Source organism: Thalia democratica, chromosome 9 (genome assembly GCF_965202585.1).
Source record: "Thalia democratica chromosome 9, ktThaDemo2.hap1.1, whole genome shotgun sequence".
Taxonomy (NCBI): Eukaryota; Metazoa; Chordata; class Thaliacea; order Salpida; family Salpidae; genus Thalia; species Thalia democratica.
This window is the reverse complement of record NC_139173.1, coordinates 7,344,067-7,364,106: the sequence shown is the minus strand read 5'-3', so window position 1 is coordinate 7,364,106 and position 20,040 is coordinate 7,344,067. Positions and strand designations below refer to the sequence as shown.

At 24.2% G+C, this 20,040-nt stretch overlaps 1 protein-coding gene across 1 annotated transcript; it reads left to right on the top strand.

Annotated features, from left to right (window-relative positions):
• The first annotated feature begins 14,991 nt into the window (after window positions 1–14,991).
• Window positions 14,992–17,643, top strand: LOC145844376 (sialate:O-sulfotransferase 1-like). Its single transcript, XM_082951772.1, has 4 exons — window positions 14,992–15,095; window positions 15,233–15,378; window positions 16,335–16,544; window positions 17,276–17,643. Exons 1-4 carry the CDS (start codon window positions 14,992–14,994, stop codon window positions 17,641–17,643), a joined length of 828 nt encoding a protein of 275 aa, XP_082807898.1.
• Window positions 17,644–20,040: the final 2,397 nt, after the last annotated feature.

The window sequence follows — 20,040 nt, the reverse complement described above, 5'->3', positions numbered from 1 at the left end:
ATCATGTCTTGCACTAAGAAAGTCTGATCGTCGTACAACAACTGAAACAAGAATAACTGCAAGCTGCTTGATCATCCTTAAAAGCTCTTGCTCACTTAAGTTTTCTACATCTTCATGTCCCTTCAAAATAGCATCGCCTAGATCTTCCTCACAGCACTGGTACAGTTGACGATGTTTTTCTACCTCTGTCATCTCCATGCTACCATAAAAAAAAAGTCTACTTTTGTACAAATATGTTCCAACCCTCTTGATTGCTGTTTGTCCCTATTCGAGGACGGTCCATCTTTGAGGCTTTGGTTTTGAAAAATTTGCATCAATGTTAGCATTGTTGTGCATGATAAGCAAAGAGGCAACTACAGAAGCATCGACGTCTGGTGTTTCAAATGTGCAACTCTCACGAGGGCATTTAATCACAGGTATTGTTGATTTAATTCAGCAAGACTTTATCATAAATAAATGTATCTTTCTTGGTTGAGTTTATTCACAAACTAATTAAAAAAATGATAATGTATGTAATACAAAACATAATTAAAAACTAGGTAAATACTTATATAAGAACCAAATACTGACAATTCTTATATAATACCTTTAAATAATGCCAAAAAAAAATTCATTGTATTATTTTACTCGCATGTGCATTTTCATGTGTAGATTGCCGTAAAAACTAAATCCTGATATACGTAATTCTGTCGTGTATTAATCTTAGTAATATAGTAAAATTTTGAAACTCAAAAAATCGAATAGTTCTGCATTTTGTACTAATAAAAATATCAAGGCTAAAACTTTTTGTTGCCTTAAAAACAGCCAAAGACGTTTTTTTTCAGTGAAAACCTTTAAATTGCTGTTAAATACTTAAACAAAACAGGATACCTAGGAGAACGCAGTAAGGATGCAGTGATTATAAAAGATCATTATTTCAAGAACTACGTGACACCATCGGAAGAAGACGTCAGCAAGTCTTACTCGGCTGTTATTTTAATTGTTAGAAACCCGTACGACACCATGATATCAGAGTGGCAACGCAGTAAATCCGGCTCCCATACCGGATTGGTAGACATCAAAATTGTGGAGAAAGGTTTGAATTTTATTAATTCATTACTTTACTAATAATTATTCATAAATAATTAATTATTATTATTTTAAACTTAAAATTATTTTTGACATTAGGTGATTCGTTTTTGCAGTTTAAATTTTGTAATATGACGATGACCTTAAAGCTTGAAAACAAAAAAATCTTCAGATTTTTAATCTATAGATTTATTTTTATTCCTGTAAATTATAGTTTGTAGCTTTTGTTATTTTAAATTTTTTTTTGACATATCTTGAATAAATATTTTAGCAAATGCTAGTTAAATGTTTTTTTTTGCATTACCTTTTAAAATTATATAACTTTAACTTTTATTAAAGTAAGCAGAGTTTTGTAGAAATATTTCTAAAATTTAGTCATGCATATTCTCATAAGTACGAAACAGTTTTTATAATTTTATATTTCTGAGCAAAGCAAAATACTAATTCATACTTTTAAAACTTTTTTAAATTGTCTGTATAAGTAACTTAACGTTAAGATCTTTAACCTACTATGATACTTAAGTATAAAATAGTTTCATATATTGTTTGAAGTTTTATATAAAATCGACATACTTACGAACAAAAATAATGATTATTTATTTACTTATTACTACTAAACATAGATACAGTATGCTGGAATACAGTTAAATAGGTCAACTTACTGTATATTTATTAGTACGTTAGTTATATTCGAAGAAAATTTTGTTTACTATATTACTATAACAACTAACTACAAAGCTCATAAGTTACTACGATCAGTAGCAGATTACTACTCTAACAAGTTTGTAGAAAGATTTTGTAAACATCTACGTGTGTTTATATCTAATTTTGTATTGAATAAGAAATATATTAAAGTATCTCTTTTATTTTACTAAGATTTAAAACTTCTATATTTTAAAATACTATTTTGTAAAAGTAATACAAATATTTTGAAATCAATTTCATTCAAACCTAAAAAGTTTTATACTTAAACTTTGTTAAAAGCATATCAAAAATTAAACAGATTAAAGACTGTTTTAACGATTTGTAAATAGTACAAAAGTTTCTCATTGAATTGAGTTTCGTATACTCATTATTTAAATAGTGTTAAAGTTCATGTATGACCATAATCTAAAGTTAACTTACAGTTGCAATATCAAAATCTACAGAAATAGCAATACCTAATCCAATGTATCTTTCTAAACTTTCAAAATCTATGACTTCAAAAGGAGTGCCCCTGTATGTAATTGTATACGAAAACCTTGTTAAAGACCCTATTGGTGAAATTAGAAAACTATTGACAACTTTTGCACCTTTGAAACCTGTTCTTCCAGACAGTAAAGAACTTGAAGATAGGTTGTTGTGTTTGTCTTCCCAACTGACTGGTCTTTTCAAGAGAAAAAAACAAAAGTTTAATTATGATAAAATTTATACTAAAAAAGTAGAAGAAGTACTAAATGAAGATATCAAACAAGCAAGAAAAGTTTTGATAGAAGCTGGTTTTGCGATACCAAACTACACAAAACCTGTGTTTTAAAGCGTTCGAATACTACAAATGTATTAATTACCGAACTATAATGTGATGTATACATTTTAAGTTTATTTTTTTATAAAGCTTACAATTTTTAACAAAGAGTTTAGAATTATAATTCATTTTATTTAATAAAAATCTAGACTTTGTGCATTAAAACTTGTGTGTTTTTACAATTATCAAAGTTTTAACAAAAAAATATATATAAAAAATTATTAAGATATTAAAAACAGTTTGTTATATTTAATTTTAAGTATTTTTAAATAAAATCTTCAATTATTGCTTCTATTTATTTTTTTAGCAGTTTTGTATACTTTTGATATTCAATAAAGAAGTTAAAGTTCTTAACTTAATATTTTATTAGGAAAAAAATTGTTTTTTTTATTAAAAAAGTTTACAAGCTTTATAGACCTTAGTTACTGTTTATTTGAACATAAAAATGATTTCATGCATTTTATAAATCATAAAGAAGTTTTTAACTGTAGTCAGTTCTTACACGACTTATTTATTATAAAATTTTACAAAAGATATGTATAAGTTATTAGAAATATATCGTAATAATTAAAAAAGCATTTCAGTGGTTTATCTACAATAATTTTGAAAGTTGTTAGAAGTTGATTACAAACATATTTTACAATTTAATTAAAAAAACAATTAAATCACCAAAAATTTGATTGAATATAAATTTTTCATTTATTCATTTGATATTAGTTGTAACTAGAAAAAAATGAAAATTATGAGATAGAGTTCATCACTTTAGTAAAACATCTTTGACCTGATTAGTATGAAAACTTTATTTCGAAACTTTCTATATAGTTTTTTTCATATTTAAATAGTTTTTTAAACATCTAAAATGTATTTCTGTTTTGAATTCTAATTTGGTTTTTTAATTTAGATAAACTTTTCTCTTTTAGTTAGTATTTTTAAGAATTTTTAGTTAACACTAAGCCGTTGTTTTTAACAGTATATAAAGTATTTATTAAAATAAAAAATACATTTATAAAAATTATGGTGTATGGTTAACAACCATCTAGAACTACACAAGTGTAAGAAAAAATATTTAGCGACAACAAAAAAGAAACTAGTTAGTACTTATTAACACTGTTTTTTTTTTGCTACAAATTGGCTATGTACTTGTTTCGAGTTTCACTTTTCGTTCAGCACTTAATTCACACAGCATATATACAAGGCTATTAGTAAAAAAAAAAGATCAAAATTTGTATTCTGACAAGGGTTTTATTTTAAAAAATGTCAAACATTGTATCTTTTTTAATCACCTGCTCTTCGAAACAATTTAGGTCATATCATATAACTTAATAAATTGCTTATCAACTAGAAAAATACAAAAAAAATATTTATTAATTTTTACTTGAACACTCTTCAAAGTATCCTATTTAAGAACCATTCGCTACATTGAACCGAAAAAATATAGTAGAAATCGATCAAAGTACTTTAGAGCAAATTTCCAGGTATTATTCAATGAGATCCACACAAGTTTTTACAAACAAAAGTTTGGCATAGCAACAATGTCATTCTGGTAAATCTGCTTTGAAGAATTTTGTCATAATATAACTTGTTTATGCATTAAAATTAAATTAGCATGAATCTGATAATTTTGTAATTTCATTGAAGATTCTAATTCTGATAGTTTTGACTCAAACTATCTCGTTTATTGCACAGGTTTTCAATTGTTTTACTACATATTAGAGTTTTTATTAACTTTTAGAATTATTGCTATAATCAAATAAAAAAATTACTAAGAAAGTGGTGTATTTTTCAACAATAAGTAATGATATTGTTTTTACCATTATAATCTATTTTTAATTGGCCTTATGGTTTTTTTTTTCCAATTTTCTCTTGCTGTTAGATATAGTCTCTTTAAATTTGTAGTGTATACTTAAAATTTAACAATAAACAATTGTATTTTACTAAGAACTATAAAACAAAATATAAAAGGTTATTAATTGTTTTTTTTTGGTTTTCACATAGATGTTCACAAGAATTTACGATCTACTATATATTCGCTTACTTGTACAAGTTAGTAAAATAAATAATTAAGTACTGACAATAAATCACAACTCGTTAATATTTTTTTTGTGATCCTGGTCAACAGTCTATTCTGATTTTCATTCTATAAATTAACACTAAAAAACTAATCTGATATTTGTACTACATTTCACTCAAATTTCCTAAAACTTATCTGGCATATTTAAAGTGTTTTTTTTTTTCTTACCATCACTTAAATAGTTTACAAGCAGCACTGATTGAAAACTAAAAAAAAATTAAGCTGTTTTTACTATGTGGCATTATAGTAATAACATGTAGAAAATTCTATATTTTTTAGTTTTAATTTCAGAATAAGGTTACGTTTATTTTAAACAAGTGTTAATGAAAGCGGAAAATTTTGAATATTTTTTGTTTTTCACATACTATGTGCTAATAACACTAATTAAAGGAGTTTCTTGCATTAAGTACTATTATTTTGTTAATCGGAGCAAATTATGTAGAGCTATAGAAAACTTTGAAAAGTTCATAAGACTATAAGTTTTTGAACAAAGTTTAAAAAAAGAAGAAATAAAATGTAAGTTTTTGTTACATAAAGTTAACAAGGCACATAGTTTAAATTGCACACTTTGTGCAAACTTTTAAACTTTGATGCTTGGTTAAATATTAATAGATAGAAGTGCAAGTAAATAAAGGTTAAACTTATTCTTTCCATGCTTTTTTTGAGGGGCAAACACGTAATTTCTAAGAAATCGAGCCGTTTTTACTCGTTACATTGAAGAACAATAAAAATCTTTAAATTACTCAATCAAGATTGACATGTAGAAGGTAAATGTCAGTTTTATTTTATAATATTTATTTGATTGTGACTTATTTAAATTTGACATTTACCGGTCTATTAGTTTTTTCCAGGTGTTTTATTTTCAAAAGAATATTAAAAACATTTCTACTAAAAATTGATCAATATTGACTTATTTATCTAAAACAAATGTTTTTCATTATTTTATACTTTTATAACATTTTTAAGTTTTATACACTGTAACTAGATTAATATAAAAGTAATTAGGTGTCATACACTGAAAAATGTACGCCTAAAAACTTTTAATTTGTCTCATTTTAAATTGATAATGTGTACTTCGTAAGAAGTATTTAAAAACTAAATCCGTAAAAAGAAAATTTTATAAAAAACATGTAAATTTTCGATTTTAATTTGTAAAAAATAATGAGGTAAACTAAATCCGGTATATTTCATAAAAACGACTTTTTAAATGCTTTTTTTAGACAGTTTGTTATCATTTTGTACTTAAATAATTCAAGTCATGTAAACTTATGAAGCATACAAAACTATAACACGAATGAATTTATAATACCTATTTACAACTAGATTTTGCCTAGAAAAATATCAGGACCTCTGTAAAACCTTACCTACTAGTAGTTACCGACATTGAAAAAAAATAAGGGACTGACATAGAGACGTTGTTTGTATATATTTTAATTATATTTTAAGCCGGTCTACCTACGGAAAAGAATGTTTTATTAACTTCACATAAAACAAGCTAAACTATAAATTGACTACCAGGAGCTATATCATACCAGGTACCTGTTTAGTTTAAAGTAGAAGTGTTACTGGAATTAAAGCAATCTACTACAAATAAATTAAAAGCTACTGTTTGTGAATGCCTACCTGATCGAATATCCTTTATAAATAGTCTTTTTATAAAAAACATTTTAATGAAACTAAAACTTTACCTAGTGTTTTTTATTTATTACTAGTAATGTCTTTATCTAAACTTCTAAGTTTTTAGAAATTCATAGACTTCTGCAATGTTATAAATAGTCTTAGAATAAAGAAACTAACATTTAAGTCATATAAATAATTTTCTTAATTTTTGAAACTAGCTCTAAATTTAAGGACTTAGATTCACTAGTCGTTTATGAAAGCACAACAGTAAAATAATAAATAAAACGCAAGCCGTTAGAAGAAAAGTTGTTTTTGTTAAAAAAAGCATTAACTTAATTATAAACAAGCTAAAACTTCTGCTAAAGATACATCAAAGCCAAAGTTTTGACTTTCATGTTCCGTGGGAAAATACACGAACTTGAATTTTGCTTTTTTTTGAAAATTATTAACCAACTAAAACAAAATAAAGTTGTAGATTGACGGGTAAACCTTCTTCGGCTACGATGAGAAAGTAGCCGAATTTAGAGTGTATATATTTTGAATAAAAATGATATTGATTTATTGCGAACTTAACTTTGCTTGGTCATCTTGTGACTATTTAAATAGTTTAATTCTAAAGTGATAAATATAATTTATGTTTGTAACACTTTGTCAACTCACGTTAAAGGTTACGATTAAGTAAATAAATTGTATTTACTGTTTAATTTTTTTAAAAGGTTTCTTTTTTAGAACATAGATTTCAAAACAAAAAAAAAACTTTTTCACTTATGTTAATAGGAATAATAAAACAACACAACGAAGTTCCAGCAGAGAAAAACTTTAATAGTAAAGATAAAAAAAATAAATAAAAAATAAACTCTTGTAATTTACTCTTGTTAATATTTTATCATTCTAAAGCTATGCTATTAAATAGCTTTAGTGTATAAACTTTAATTCAAAATTTCAATTTTAAATTAATCACCATAAGTGCGTTAAGAAATTTAAATTATTAAGATAAGAAATTGAAAAATAAAAATGTTTCCAATTTGTAAAGATCTTCACTAAATTTTCTAGATAACATAAGTATGCCTTATATAAAAACTAAAACATTGATATTTGTTATATAAGTGCGTAAATTAATGCGAATGCAAGTTATAAACTGACAATTTTTAATTTCGTAGATTTACATCTAGTTTTTAAAATTAAGTTTAGTCGTCATCAAAGTTTAAATGTGCTTAAATGTTTTATTTGCTGTTTTAAAACGTTCTTCAACGGTTATAATTATTTAAAAGCTGAAAGGTCATCGTTAAGTGAAAAAATTAAACGGTTGAAGTGCGTTTTGAAGCGCATTCAAGTTTTAAATATAGATTTCTTACAAGTATACAAAACTTCTTGAAGTAATTTAGTTTTACTTCAGGTTTTAAATAGTTTTTTAGCCTAACGAATGTTTATTAAAACTAGTATCCAAACTTTTAATGTGATTTATTAATAGTTTTTTTTTTTCAGTTTTAATCAAAATAGATTCAAGCTTTTCATTAGTCTTTTTAAAATTCAATTTGTAAGTTTAAGTCAATAGTTTTTTTTTGAATCAGAGTTCAAACTATTATTTTTAATATTAGTAGCCAAAAATGATTTCAGTTAGTGTTTACCTATAAATAGTTTTCTAGCTGAATAAGCCGCTTTTTGCTGAAAATAAACAAACAAATGTCTATTGAATAAACAAAAGTACTTTAGAAAAATAAATGTGTTTAAATTAAACAAGTGTGATAAAATTCCAATATGTTGTCTGTTTGCCTAAAAGTTTTTCACGTTTTATTTAGTAACATTTTTTGATAAATTATTAACAAACTTCTTTGATTGCTCAACAAACAAAACTTAAGCTTTCCACTAACCCTTATTAGTTTTTTGTTACCTTTTTAGCTATAGGTTGTGAACTTTAGTTGAAGCCTTTTTAAAAAACAAAAATAAAGTTTACGTTTTAATTCATTAGATAAATAAAATGTTTGTTAACAACTTTTTCTAATCTAGTTTAGTACGACCATACGATCAATTTATGTTATACTTTTTTAACATGAAGCATTTCTTTAAGTTATTCAAATCACCAGTTTAATTAGTCACGCATTTTTTATAGTTTTACACAATGTAGCTTTAAGTTTTTTTTTTTTGAAAAATTGTGTTCATTCAGTTTTTATTCAACTTGTTTGCTATTCAGTATTTCAAAGTACTTCGAACAATACAATCAATATAAAATCAAAACTTTGTTGATTTTTTGAAGTACAATAGTTATATATTAAAAAAATATATATACGTGTAATGACTAGTAGACTATGTAGTGTATAAGAATTTAAAAAAGTTTTTATCAAAAGTATTTGTTACAGGTAATCTGAATAATGAACAAAGTAATTTCAAAAAAAAGGAACCTTGCAGCGTTTGTTTTTTTATTTACTGTTATTTTTTGCATTCATATGAGTAGAAAAGTCGACGATACATCAACAATCAGGTACATTAAAATTTTGTAGAGATTATTTACAATTTTTATTAAAGTTGATCATATATAATATTGTTTCTACATTTTTTTTCTAATGTTTTTCTTCAAATAAGTACGCCTACACACTTGTAAGACTTGTTTTTTGTGTATTTTTATACTTTTTCAAAACCTTTTTAAGTTTAACGAGTTATCATATTTTTCTATACATAAAAATCTATATAGATTCGTTAATTTTTACAATAGTTTAATTAGTTTAAATAAACAAAGTTTGACCCTGTATTTTTAAAGTTTTACTCATAGCATATTATAATGTTGAGTTATGATAAAATATAACTAGAGCTAAATTATTTTTTTAGAAAATTCAAATCAAATGTACGCTTTTTTATATCTGGTCAAACACATGCCAAGTTGGAAGAAAAAACTACAATTTCACAAGAAAAAACTACAATTTCACAAGAAAAAACTACAATTTCACAAGAAAAAACTACAATTTCACAAGAAAAAACGTATATCGCCCATAGTTTACATAAAGAAGAAAATAGTTCTAGATGTGAAAGTGAGTGTTTGAAGTACACGAAACTAAATCGAATAAATAAATTAAAAATAAAATGTATAATTGTAGTTAAGACTCTAGTTTTTTAGTAAAATTAAAACTGTACTATATTATTAGATTTTTTATGTTAGTCAAATTACTTTTTTTATATCAATAAGAAATTAAGTATGATTGTTTTATACAATGCTTTTATTTGTAAAATATAACGACAAAACCTGACTACATAATGTGTTTAAACAAAATACTGCAATAAGTAAATTTATATATCACACAGAGTTAGCTAAATTTATTTAAACAAACAAAAACTTTTTTATTTCTACGGATGATTACTTTTAACAAAATTTTAAAGGGTGTAAGAAAGCTACAAATGAATTTTTACTAGCTATTTAATTCTATAAAACTATTAATTTACCTTACACTAAATGTTGTCTTTTAGATTATGTATCATACTATAAAGCTTTTCAATAAAAAGTTTAGTTTAGGTTTGTAAGACGAAAAAATATGTCTACTACGGGCTTCTACAAGTAGCTATAGTGAACAAAAATGATTTAGAACTCATGTTTAAAGTTTTAAATATTTTGTCGAATCCAAAATTTTAATATTAAATTTGATTTTGATAAGTACTGTTTTGCTACAATAAAACTATTGTACAAAATATTAAATTAAATATTTTACTCAAGTTTTTAAAAGATTTAAATAAGTTTTGTTTTCGAAAATTTTTAAGAATTCTTATTAAAATAACACTTGCATTGTATTTTGTCAGAAGTTTTGTCATAAACATGCTACAGCTTATAGCTTTTAGTTTTTACAATAAGAATAATACTTTTAGAGTTCTAGTTTTGTCTTATTAAATAACTATTTAAGCAGCTTTTTAAGCTGTTAGACTTCAAATTATAGCCACAGTTTATTGTTGTTTTATTAATAAAGTCTAAAATTTTTCTTTGGTTTTTTATTTTTTTCATGAAAAATAATTTATTTTCTGAAAATAGGATGGAGAAAAACTTGTTTTCTATAAATACGTCTTTTTATTTTGAAGTTGTGATTAAAGTTTGACACAAAAAATTCAAGTTAACAAAACTAATTAACTAAGTATGTATATAGTTCTAAATGATGTTTAATTTATAGAAAATTGTGTATAGTTTTATTTGCCATTGTAAAATTTGCTACTTTTGCTGAACAAAATTTAATATATAACTGAAAATATTTTTAAATTCATATGACTTTGTTTTTTAACTTATTATAAAGAATTCCAGTTGAACCGACTTTCGAAAAGCCTTTTATAAAAAGCATTACACAAAAAAGACCATGTTTTAAACAACATTAGTTTCTACAGTAAAAAAAAATCTTTATTGTTCTAATTTTGATTTGACTAAGTAACTACTTTAAAAACTTTAAACTAATGACTCTAATGGTGTACTTCTGTACGAAATAGTGTGCTTGAAAAATATATTGCTATGCACAGAAAATTTAGTAAGAGGTAAAAATGTTTTAATTTCAAATTGTTATATTATATGTTTTTATCATAAAAAGCTATTTACAACATAACCTAACGATTTTTAACATGTTAATTATATACTGCTACACTCAAAACCTTAACAAAACGGTGTATTTAACAGTTTTGATTTTTTATATTCCAGTGTAGACAAAATTTATTTTTAAGTAGTTATTTTTATCTTAATAGTTTATTCATAATAAGAAATTAAGTAAGATTGTTTTATATCAAATAGTTTTATATATGTAAAGTATAACAAAAAATCAGTTTAGTTAATGTGTCTAAGCGAAATGCCATAGTAAGTATAAAATATTTATCATATATGATTATACATAATTAGCTAAAGTCAATAGAAAAGGCAAAACGCACTTTTTCAATTATAATTTTAGCTAATTATGTATAGCTCCTTTCACAGAAAATATCACTCACATGGTTTACTTAAAGGTTTTAGTTTTTACAAATAGAAAAAAGAACATTTTTTTTTGGTCTTACTTTAAACTTTCTAGCAACTTTTAAAAATCAAATTAAAGCTACAACTTAACGTTTTTTTACTAATAAAATCTAAACTATTTTTTTATGTTTTTTATGTTGTTTATGTTTTTTATCAGAAAAATGATTAAGAAATTAGCAGGAATTCAGACCAATTTTCTAAAAAAATTTGAATTTTTTGATCTTGTGAATATAGTTTTATTATTAAAAATTTATAGTAATGATTAATTAGTATGTATATAATTCAAAAGAACATTTTATCTATAAGAAAAGTGTCTATAAATCTTTTTGCTATTGTAAAATTGCTACTTTTGTTGTAAAAGTTTTCAAATCAAACTATATATTTGAATAATTATTCATTAAACTTATATTTTTAAATATAAAAGAGTTAAAATCATTACACAAGAAGAGATACATCTTAAACCTTAAGGATTTTAGTTTGTCATAAAAAAAGTGTATTTAAAAGTTTATAGTCATACACATTGTTTATTTTAAAGTATATCGGTGCGCACAACTTTTGAAATTTCTAAAACGACTGCTTTAGAATATTTTTAAAGTATAAAAAGAAAATTCTACCTTCTTTAATTAAGCTTTAAAAAAATTGTATATAGATACTGTTTTTTTGACAACAATGTAATCTTAAACAAGTTTTCAAAAACTAGGTCAGCTGTTTGGATGTTTTCAATTAAGTTTAAAAAAAGAATTTGAAACAAAAGTTGAGGGAGGGTTTACCAGCATTGATTTTGGAGAAAAGGCAAGCAGGAACAGATGCATTGAGTACTGCTCCGAGAGGTTGTTGAAATTTATATCATACTTTTTTACACATTTAAAACTTCTTAATGTATTTATTTTAAAAACGTTTTTGTAAACAACATTAGTTATTGTAAATATTATTTTTGTTGTAATTTTGAGAAAAACATCAAACAAAAAAATACTTTAAATTTAACAAAAAGGGCTCGAAATACATTACTTTTAATATAGTTTTAATACCGTAATGTTACAAAAATGAATTGAAAAATTACTTATTAGAAAACTAAACTACGCTGGACTGCGGTATTCAACATGTTATTGTTCAAATGAAGTAAGACACTTTATGAACATAAAGAATGTTGACAGTTGCGATAAAAAATGTCCAGGAAATCCAGAAGATAGTTGCGGAGGAGAGGATGGCGTAGATTTGTACTTTATTACGTCACAATGCAATAAAGGTGTGTAGTTTTCACGCTTAAGTATTTGAAGTAAGTATACTAAGCTTTAAATTTTGTAAAAGTAAGCAAAGCAAAACTTCAAAAAGGTTTGGTAAGATTATTTATGTACTTCTCGATTATAATTCAGATAGCTTATAATATTTTCTTTAAAACACTTTAGCATATATTAAGTTTGTTTTAAATGTTTAACGTTCATAAAGATTCTTTGAAAAATTTGAATATAAAAAACGCTACGTCGTCAAATAAAGTTTTCAAAAAAAAATTCAAGTTAAAATGAAAAAAAAAATCATAAACGAAATTACTTAACAGGTTACGAAAATTTATGTAAGCTAAATTTTATTTAGTAGTTTACCTTCAAATTTTCTGTATTTAAAAATGTTAATTCTTATAGAATATCGTATATAATTATATCTTAAGGACTTATTAACTTTTAATATCAGTATCAATGTTAAAATTTTGTTTAATACCCTTACTTTTATTTCATATATTTTGTCCCACTGAATAAAAGTAAAAATTCAAGCTACGTGATTTCTAGATCATCTCAAAAATTTTTTGCAGTAAATCTTGTAATTAAAGTTGAAGTAAAAAATCAAATTTGTACATTAATTCTGATTAAAATAACTGAAATACTAAAAACTATAATTTACAGCTTACAATAAAAGCTATAACAAACATCACTACGGATAAATTTAAAAAATAGTTTTAATGATAAATTAAAAACTATAAGTTATAAAATATAAATAATTTTGTATACAGGAAAAAAAGGAAACTTTAACGCATCAACTTCATTAAATAAAATTATAGGGAGTAATTTTAAAATGAAATTTAGAGTTATATTTTAACTCAAAAATAGTTATCTAAAATAAAGTTAACAATCAAAAATCAAAATAAAATATAAAAAGAAAAATATTAATGTTATTTATCATTACTTTAAATATAAATTTTATCTATTTAGAGCCAATTTCACTTCAGCAAAAGTTGTTAGGATGTTTTAGAGTCAGTGACGATCTGTTTATATCTTCTGGTGAAAAATGGACAATCTCTAAACAACCAACGACTTTATCTTGTTTTGCTTATTGTGAAAATAAAGGTTATGTTATTTCAGGATATAAAAGTGAGCAGTGCTTGTGCGGAGAACTGACATCAAGGTAAGATTAAAAGTTAGAAAAGAATAATGTTTATATATTGATTAACAAAAACTTAGGTCATCAATTAACTTAAGTAAATTAATCAAACATACCACTCTCAATGATCATAACAGATTACGAAATAATGTCAGTTAACTAAAATTACTCTCAAAGTTCTAGCTGATAAAGATTTTTACGTTTGTAGACTAAAAATTGACTTCTTAATGAAGCAGTTTATGGTTTAAATAATACTCATTTATTTTTTAATTGAATATATCAAAAAGTAACAATTTATGCTACTTTTCATTGTTTCGAGAGTTTTAAAAAGCTTGTTTTAAATTTTTCTAATTCTATTTTTTAAGTTTTATTTTTTGATTGGGATCGGTTGCTGCGAAAAGTTATTAATTTCAATTTGTTTTTGTTTTAAACACAGTTTTGATCAATCATCTAAAGTTTAACTGCTCATTTTATCTAAAACTATAATTAGTTAGGAAAGGTGTTTTTAGTATTAAACAATGCACCAACTCAAACTTATAAGTAAATATATATATATTAATACACAAAATTTTTGTATACGATATTCGATCTTACAAAGTTTAATTCATAGAACTTTTAAAGTAGTCATTATGATCCTTATGATATAGAGTCACACCTTCAAGTTAAAAAAAAGAGATAATAATGGTTAACTTAATTTGTACAACAATTTCAAGCTATAAACTTTATTTTATCAAATATAAAACTTTTGAAGAAAGAATTTTGTTTTTTGAAATTTTTAACTTATGTATAACTATGCTTTTTAAATCTAACAACTTTAAGATTTTGAAATAAATAGATTCTTAATTATAAATGTGTAAAAAAATTTTACTTTACTTTAGACTTTTATTTTATTCAGTAATTTTTATAACTTTTACACAAAATAAAAAGATGCTTATAAAATTTAAAATTCAAAATTCAGATACTGATGACCTTAAATAACCTGAACAAACTAAAAACAATAACAAAATTTATTGAGTTTCAAACTTAGAACTAAATATTAATCCTATAGTTAATATTATATGACTTTTTAGGCAAAACTTTCATGAAACATAAATATTTTTTTTAATCAACTTTAAGTCTATAATACTAACGCAGTTCTGAGTTCAGTTTGAAAAAGCTAAATTTTTAACGCTTCAAATCCTTTTTCTATTAATAATAAAAATTCTAATCTTAAAAATAGGATGAAAGTAAAAATTGTTAGGAACAAACTTATTACAGTTGTAATAAAAAATGTTTTAATTATAATTTTTAAACTAATAATACTTTAAAATTTAACATAGAAACATTCTTTCTTAACCAAGCAAACGTGTACAAAAATACTTTTAAAGCTTCAACTTGGAACAAAAAGTATCCAATATGAATTGTTCATTGTATTTACAAGGAAACAAGCAGGTTGAACCAGCAAATTTGTGGACTTTATTCAAAACATCAGTAGAAGACAAACGGTGTTCAGAAATGAAGTAATTGTTTGTTGTTTATATCCATATCGATTAAATATACCTAGTCTTTATGTAATACAACGCATCTACGCTAAATTTGTATCAAAATGGATATATACGGAAAATTATTTAAGAAAATTCAAAATCTACAATACCAGACTGAAAAACGGAATAGGAATCGAATCAAGAGTTGGTTTAATTTCAGCTCCTTCATCTGGAAACACTTGGACTCGATATTTGTTAGAAAAAGCTTCAGGATACTTAACTGGAAGCGTATACGGAGATAATTCACTCTACACTAAAGGTATTTTTGAAATAAATTTTAAAAAAAGCTCTTAATTAAATAGTCTAGGCTTTTATTTGAATGTTACTTCAAATTGTTTAACTAAAGGGAAAATCAAAAAAAAATGTAGAAACTTTCTTACATTACAAATTAAATTAAAACCAATTCATTTTAGTTTTAAACCAATTTGTTATAGTTGTTTTTATAGCTATAAGTTTTATACATTTTTTTGAGGTTCTAACTTTATTAGAAAAATAAAACCCAGTACTACCCATAAATTGAAAAACAGTAAGTTGGTTATAATTTAGAGGTATATAACAAATTAGTAATAGATGTGTTAGTGGTACTAAGTTAATACGTATATTGGACGAATTCTTACAAAAATTGTAATTGTTTTACTTTAGTAATAAACTATTTTGCAAAAAAAAAAAAAAAAAAAATAGCTCATGACTGTTTTTATTAATCTCTACTTATATAATTTGACCTATACCAATTTATATACAATAAACGCACGTAAAATAGTTAAACTATACCTAAAGCTAGTTTATAAAGTATAAAAATATGAGTCTTAAAATAGTTAGTTTGCAAATTTAAAAGTTTTTCTCATTGTAGAATTAATTTCAATTTTGTTTGTATACTTTTTAATAAACACCAAATAGTTATAGTTCTTAGTTAACAACCTATATATAATGCCAACCAAAAAATAATAAATTAAATGTACTATTTTACATGCATTTGTATTTTACATTTAATATTAACGTAAAATCAAAATCTTGATATACGTAATTCTGTCGTGTAGCTCATACTGATCTTTTTAATAAAACAAAAGTTTGAAACTTATAAGATTTGAATAGTTCTGTATTTTGTAATAGTATAAGTATAAAGTCTAAAACTTTTTGTTGTCTTAAAAACAGCTAAAGACTTTTTTTTTCAGTAAAAACATTTTTACACTACTTTTAAACACTTTAACAAAACAGGATACCTAGGAGAACACAGCTCGGATGCCGTGATTATAAAAGATCATTATTTCGGCAAGAACGAGGCACCCTCGGAAAAAGATGTCAGCAAGATTTACTCATCTGTTATTTTAATTGTCAGAAACCCGTACAACACCATGGTATCAGAGTGGCAGCGCAGAAAAACCGGCTCCCATACAGGAGTGGTAGACTTCAAAAGTTTGGAGAAAGGTTAGAAGTTTATATCAATGATTTTTGACATTTGGCGACACTTTTATTGCAGTTAAAAAATTGTAAAAACAAAAAAAATCTGATTTTTTTCTAAAGTTTATTTCTATCCCTGTAAATCTTGGTTCGCAGCTTTTCTATTTCTAAGTTTTTTTTTGACATACCTTAAAAGATATTCTACCAAATGCTAGTTATAATGTTTTTTTGCATTAACATTTTAAATCTTATATTTTTATAGCTTTTGCTAAACTAAGCAGAGTTTTCTCATAAGTAAGAAATCGTTTTAACTTTTCTAAGCTAAGCAAAATACTTATATATACTTTTAACACTGTTTTAGATTGCCTAATTTCGGTAGAGATCTTTAACCTAATACTGATACTTAAGTATAAAATAGTTTTATTTATTGTTTGAGCTTAAAATTTTGTAAACATTTGTGTGTGTTTGTATCTACTTTTATTTTATATTAGAAATATACTAAAGTATCTCTTTTATTTTACTAAAATCTTAAACTTTTATAGTTTAAAATATAATTTTGTAGAAGTAGTAAAAAAAAATGTTAAGTCAAATTCGTTAAAATGTAATTGGTGTTAATACTTGAATTTTATAAAAAGCAAACTGAAAATAGTTTTAACTGATTGTAAATATTACAAAAACTTTGTTTTATTCATTTAACTAAAAAGTGTTTAAGTTGATGACTTAAAGTAAACTTACAGTTTCATTATTAAAAATCACAGAAATAGCGATACCTAATCGAATGTATCTTTCTAAACTTTCAAAATCTATGACTTCAAAAGGAGTGCCCCTGTACGTAATTGTATACGAAAACCTTGTTAAAGACCCTATTGGTGAAATTAGAAAACTATTGACAACTTTTACACCTTTGAAACAAGTTCTTCCGAACAGCAAAGAACTTGAAGATAGGTTGTTGTGTTTGTCTTCTCAACTGACTGGTCTTTTCAAGAGAAAAAAACAAAAGTTAAATTATGATAAAATTTATACTAAAAAAGCAGAAGATATACTAAATGAAGAAATCAAAGAAATAAGAAAAGTTTTGATAGAAGCCGGTTTTGCGATACCAAACTACACAAAACCTGTGTTTTAAAGCGTTAGAATATTACAAATGTAAAAATTACCAAACTTTAAAGTGATGTGTACATTTAAAGTTTTTTTCTTATGAAGTCTACAATTAAAAAAAAAACATTTAGAATAATAGTTTATTTTAAACTAGTCGTTGTGCATTAAAACTTGTGTGTTTTTACAAATATCCAAGTTTTAGCAAAAACAATTTTTACCAAAAGTAATGTAGATTGCAAAAACAGTTTGTCATACTTTAATTTAAGTTTTTGTAGGTTAAGTCTTTGATTATCGGTTTTAATGGTAGTATATATATTAGCTTAAATTGTTTTTACTTTTTTTTTTTAACTCTATACAGTTTCAAAACTCATTATATGCAATTTACTTTTTTAGTAGATTTGCATACTTTTGATATCTTATAAAGAAATTAAAATTCTTAACTTTATATTTTATATTATGAGTTTTGATTTTTCGAAAACTTATAAAAAGATCTCCACTTGATATTTTATTTAGAAGAAAATGGTTTCTTTTTTTTACTATGACAATTTATGAGCTTTATACCATCTAATTACTTTAAATTGTTATAATTCGCGCATTAAAATGATTTTATGCATTTATTAGTTCATAAAGTTCTTTTAAACTTTAATTAGTTCTTTGACGAAGTTTTATTATTATTTTCTATTATATACCTTTTTTTCCAATTGTAGTTCGTAAATTTAAGTTAAACCTCAATATAACGTTTATGATTGTTTTATTTTTCAAAAAATTTAAAATTTTCGACCTCAATAGGTTGAAAAATTGTATTATAATAAACTTCTGATTAGTTTAATTACATATTTTATTTATTATTAGAACTTTAACTTCATATACTTTTTTATCATGCATTTCTCCCTTAGTAAATTTTTAACAAATTAAGTTCAAGTTTTGCTTTTTTCTAGGAATATTTTTGAAGTATTATTGTTAAACTCTGAAGATATTATGACATATGAGACTTGAACCATTAGTTTTATTTCTTAAAAACGTTTATTTTAACATTAACAAATTTTAATAAAGCTGAATTTTTGCTAGCTTTTTGGATTAAAGAAAGCATATAGATTTAAGTTATCGGTGTTTTTCTTTCAACTAAACGAAATAAGTGGCAAATACCTTGTTCTGTACTGAATCAAACATATTAAAACTGTAACGTTAGAAAACAAAGTACAAGAATATTTAAGGCAAACTTTACTGAAAATATGAATTTTTGTGTTAGGTGAAACATAAAATGTATCTGCAAATTGCTAAAAATTACAAAATTTGAATGTCTAAATTTACTAAAAACTTGATTTTCTTCTTAAGCATACATAAAAAAATTACTTTTGTAGAACTAACTACATACTCATCTGTTTTTTTTTGTTTTGAAACTTATAACTTAATTTTGAAAAAGTTTAATAAATAGTTATACTTAAATGTAAAATTAAATTCGCTATTGCAGAAAAGAAGAATCTCACTTTAATTCTTACTAGTAGTAAAAAAGGTTTTAGTGTTCTTCTAAAGTTTTATTTAAGGTAACAAAATAAACATATAAATACCATGGGTAGCTGTCAAATTTGCACGAGAGTACAAAACTGCACGAAGATAATTTTGCACAAAAGGGTCACTTTTGTACGAAGACTTCTTGCACGAGCAGGCAATTTTGCACGGAGACATTTTTGCACGTTTTGAATATATATATATATTTTTTTAATTTTAATTCAATTCTTTTTTACCTTCACTGTTACCCTTAACCCTTACTCTCGGTCGGTAGCTTTTTTTGTCTTTTTTTTTTGTCAAAACTATAAAATTAAACAACTTTTTAATCCACTTAGATGTGTTTTTGACAAAATTTAAACTTTTTTTATCAACGCTTTTAAATCTTTCTCATTTAATTTTTCTCACCTTGTTAGATAAACTTATTATTTACCATTAGGCTCTACTTAAAATGGAAAAAAGAACAATAAAGTCCCATGATTAAATTGTTCCTTTAGTTTCAATAATCAAGCTATAAAGTACAAGCCTGCTTAGACAACTGTGATAGAAATACTTAAGTTTGATTAGTATAAATTTGAAACTATTTAATATTTTTTTTTGCATACTGTAAGCTTTAGTATAGTTTGTAAAAGAACACTGATTTTTACGTGAGTTACAAAACAAGCGTGTTTTAATATGTTAAAGGTGCAAACTTGTTGCAATGAATAATTCTAAACATATTTTTGAATCTAGAGCAGAGATTGGCAAGCTGAGTCCCGCGGGCCAAATACCACCCTCAAAGCCAAAATATATGGCCTTTACTTTTCAGCTAAACGTTTATTTTTATAATATAGTAAAGAAAAAATGGTGAAAACCAAAATTTAGTCTTTTAATTTATTGGTTACTATGTATTTCTTTACTAGTTTTCTTTTACTACGTA

Bases quoted from the DNA above. Each gene is read 5' to 3' on its own strand.
- LOC145844376 (XM_082951772.1), top strand. From the start codon at position 14,992: ATGAATTGTTCATTGTATTTACAAGGAAACAAGCAGGTTGAACCAGCA. The intron at 15,096-15,232 runs GTAATTGTTTGT...CTACAATACCAG, and splicing joins AAACGGTGTTCAGAAATGAA to ACTGAAAAACGGAATAGGAA. The intron at 15,379-16,334 runs GTATTTTTGAAA...TTAACAAAACAG, and splicing joins TAATTCACTCTACACTAAAG to GATACCTAGGAGAACACAGC.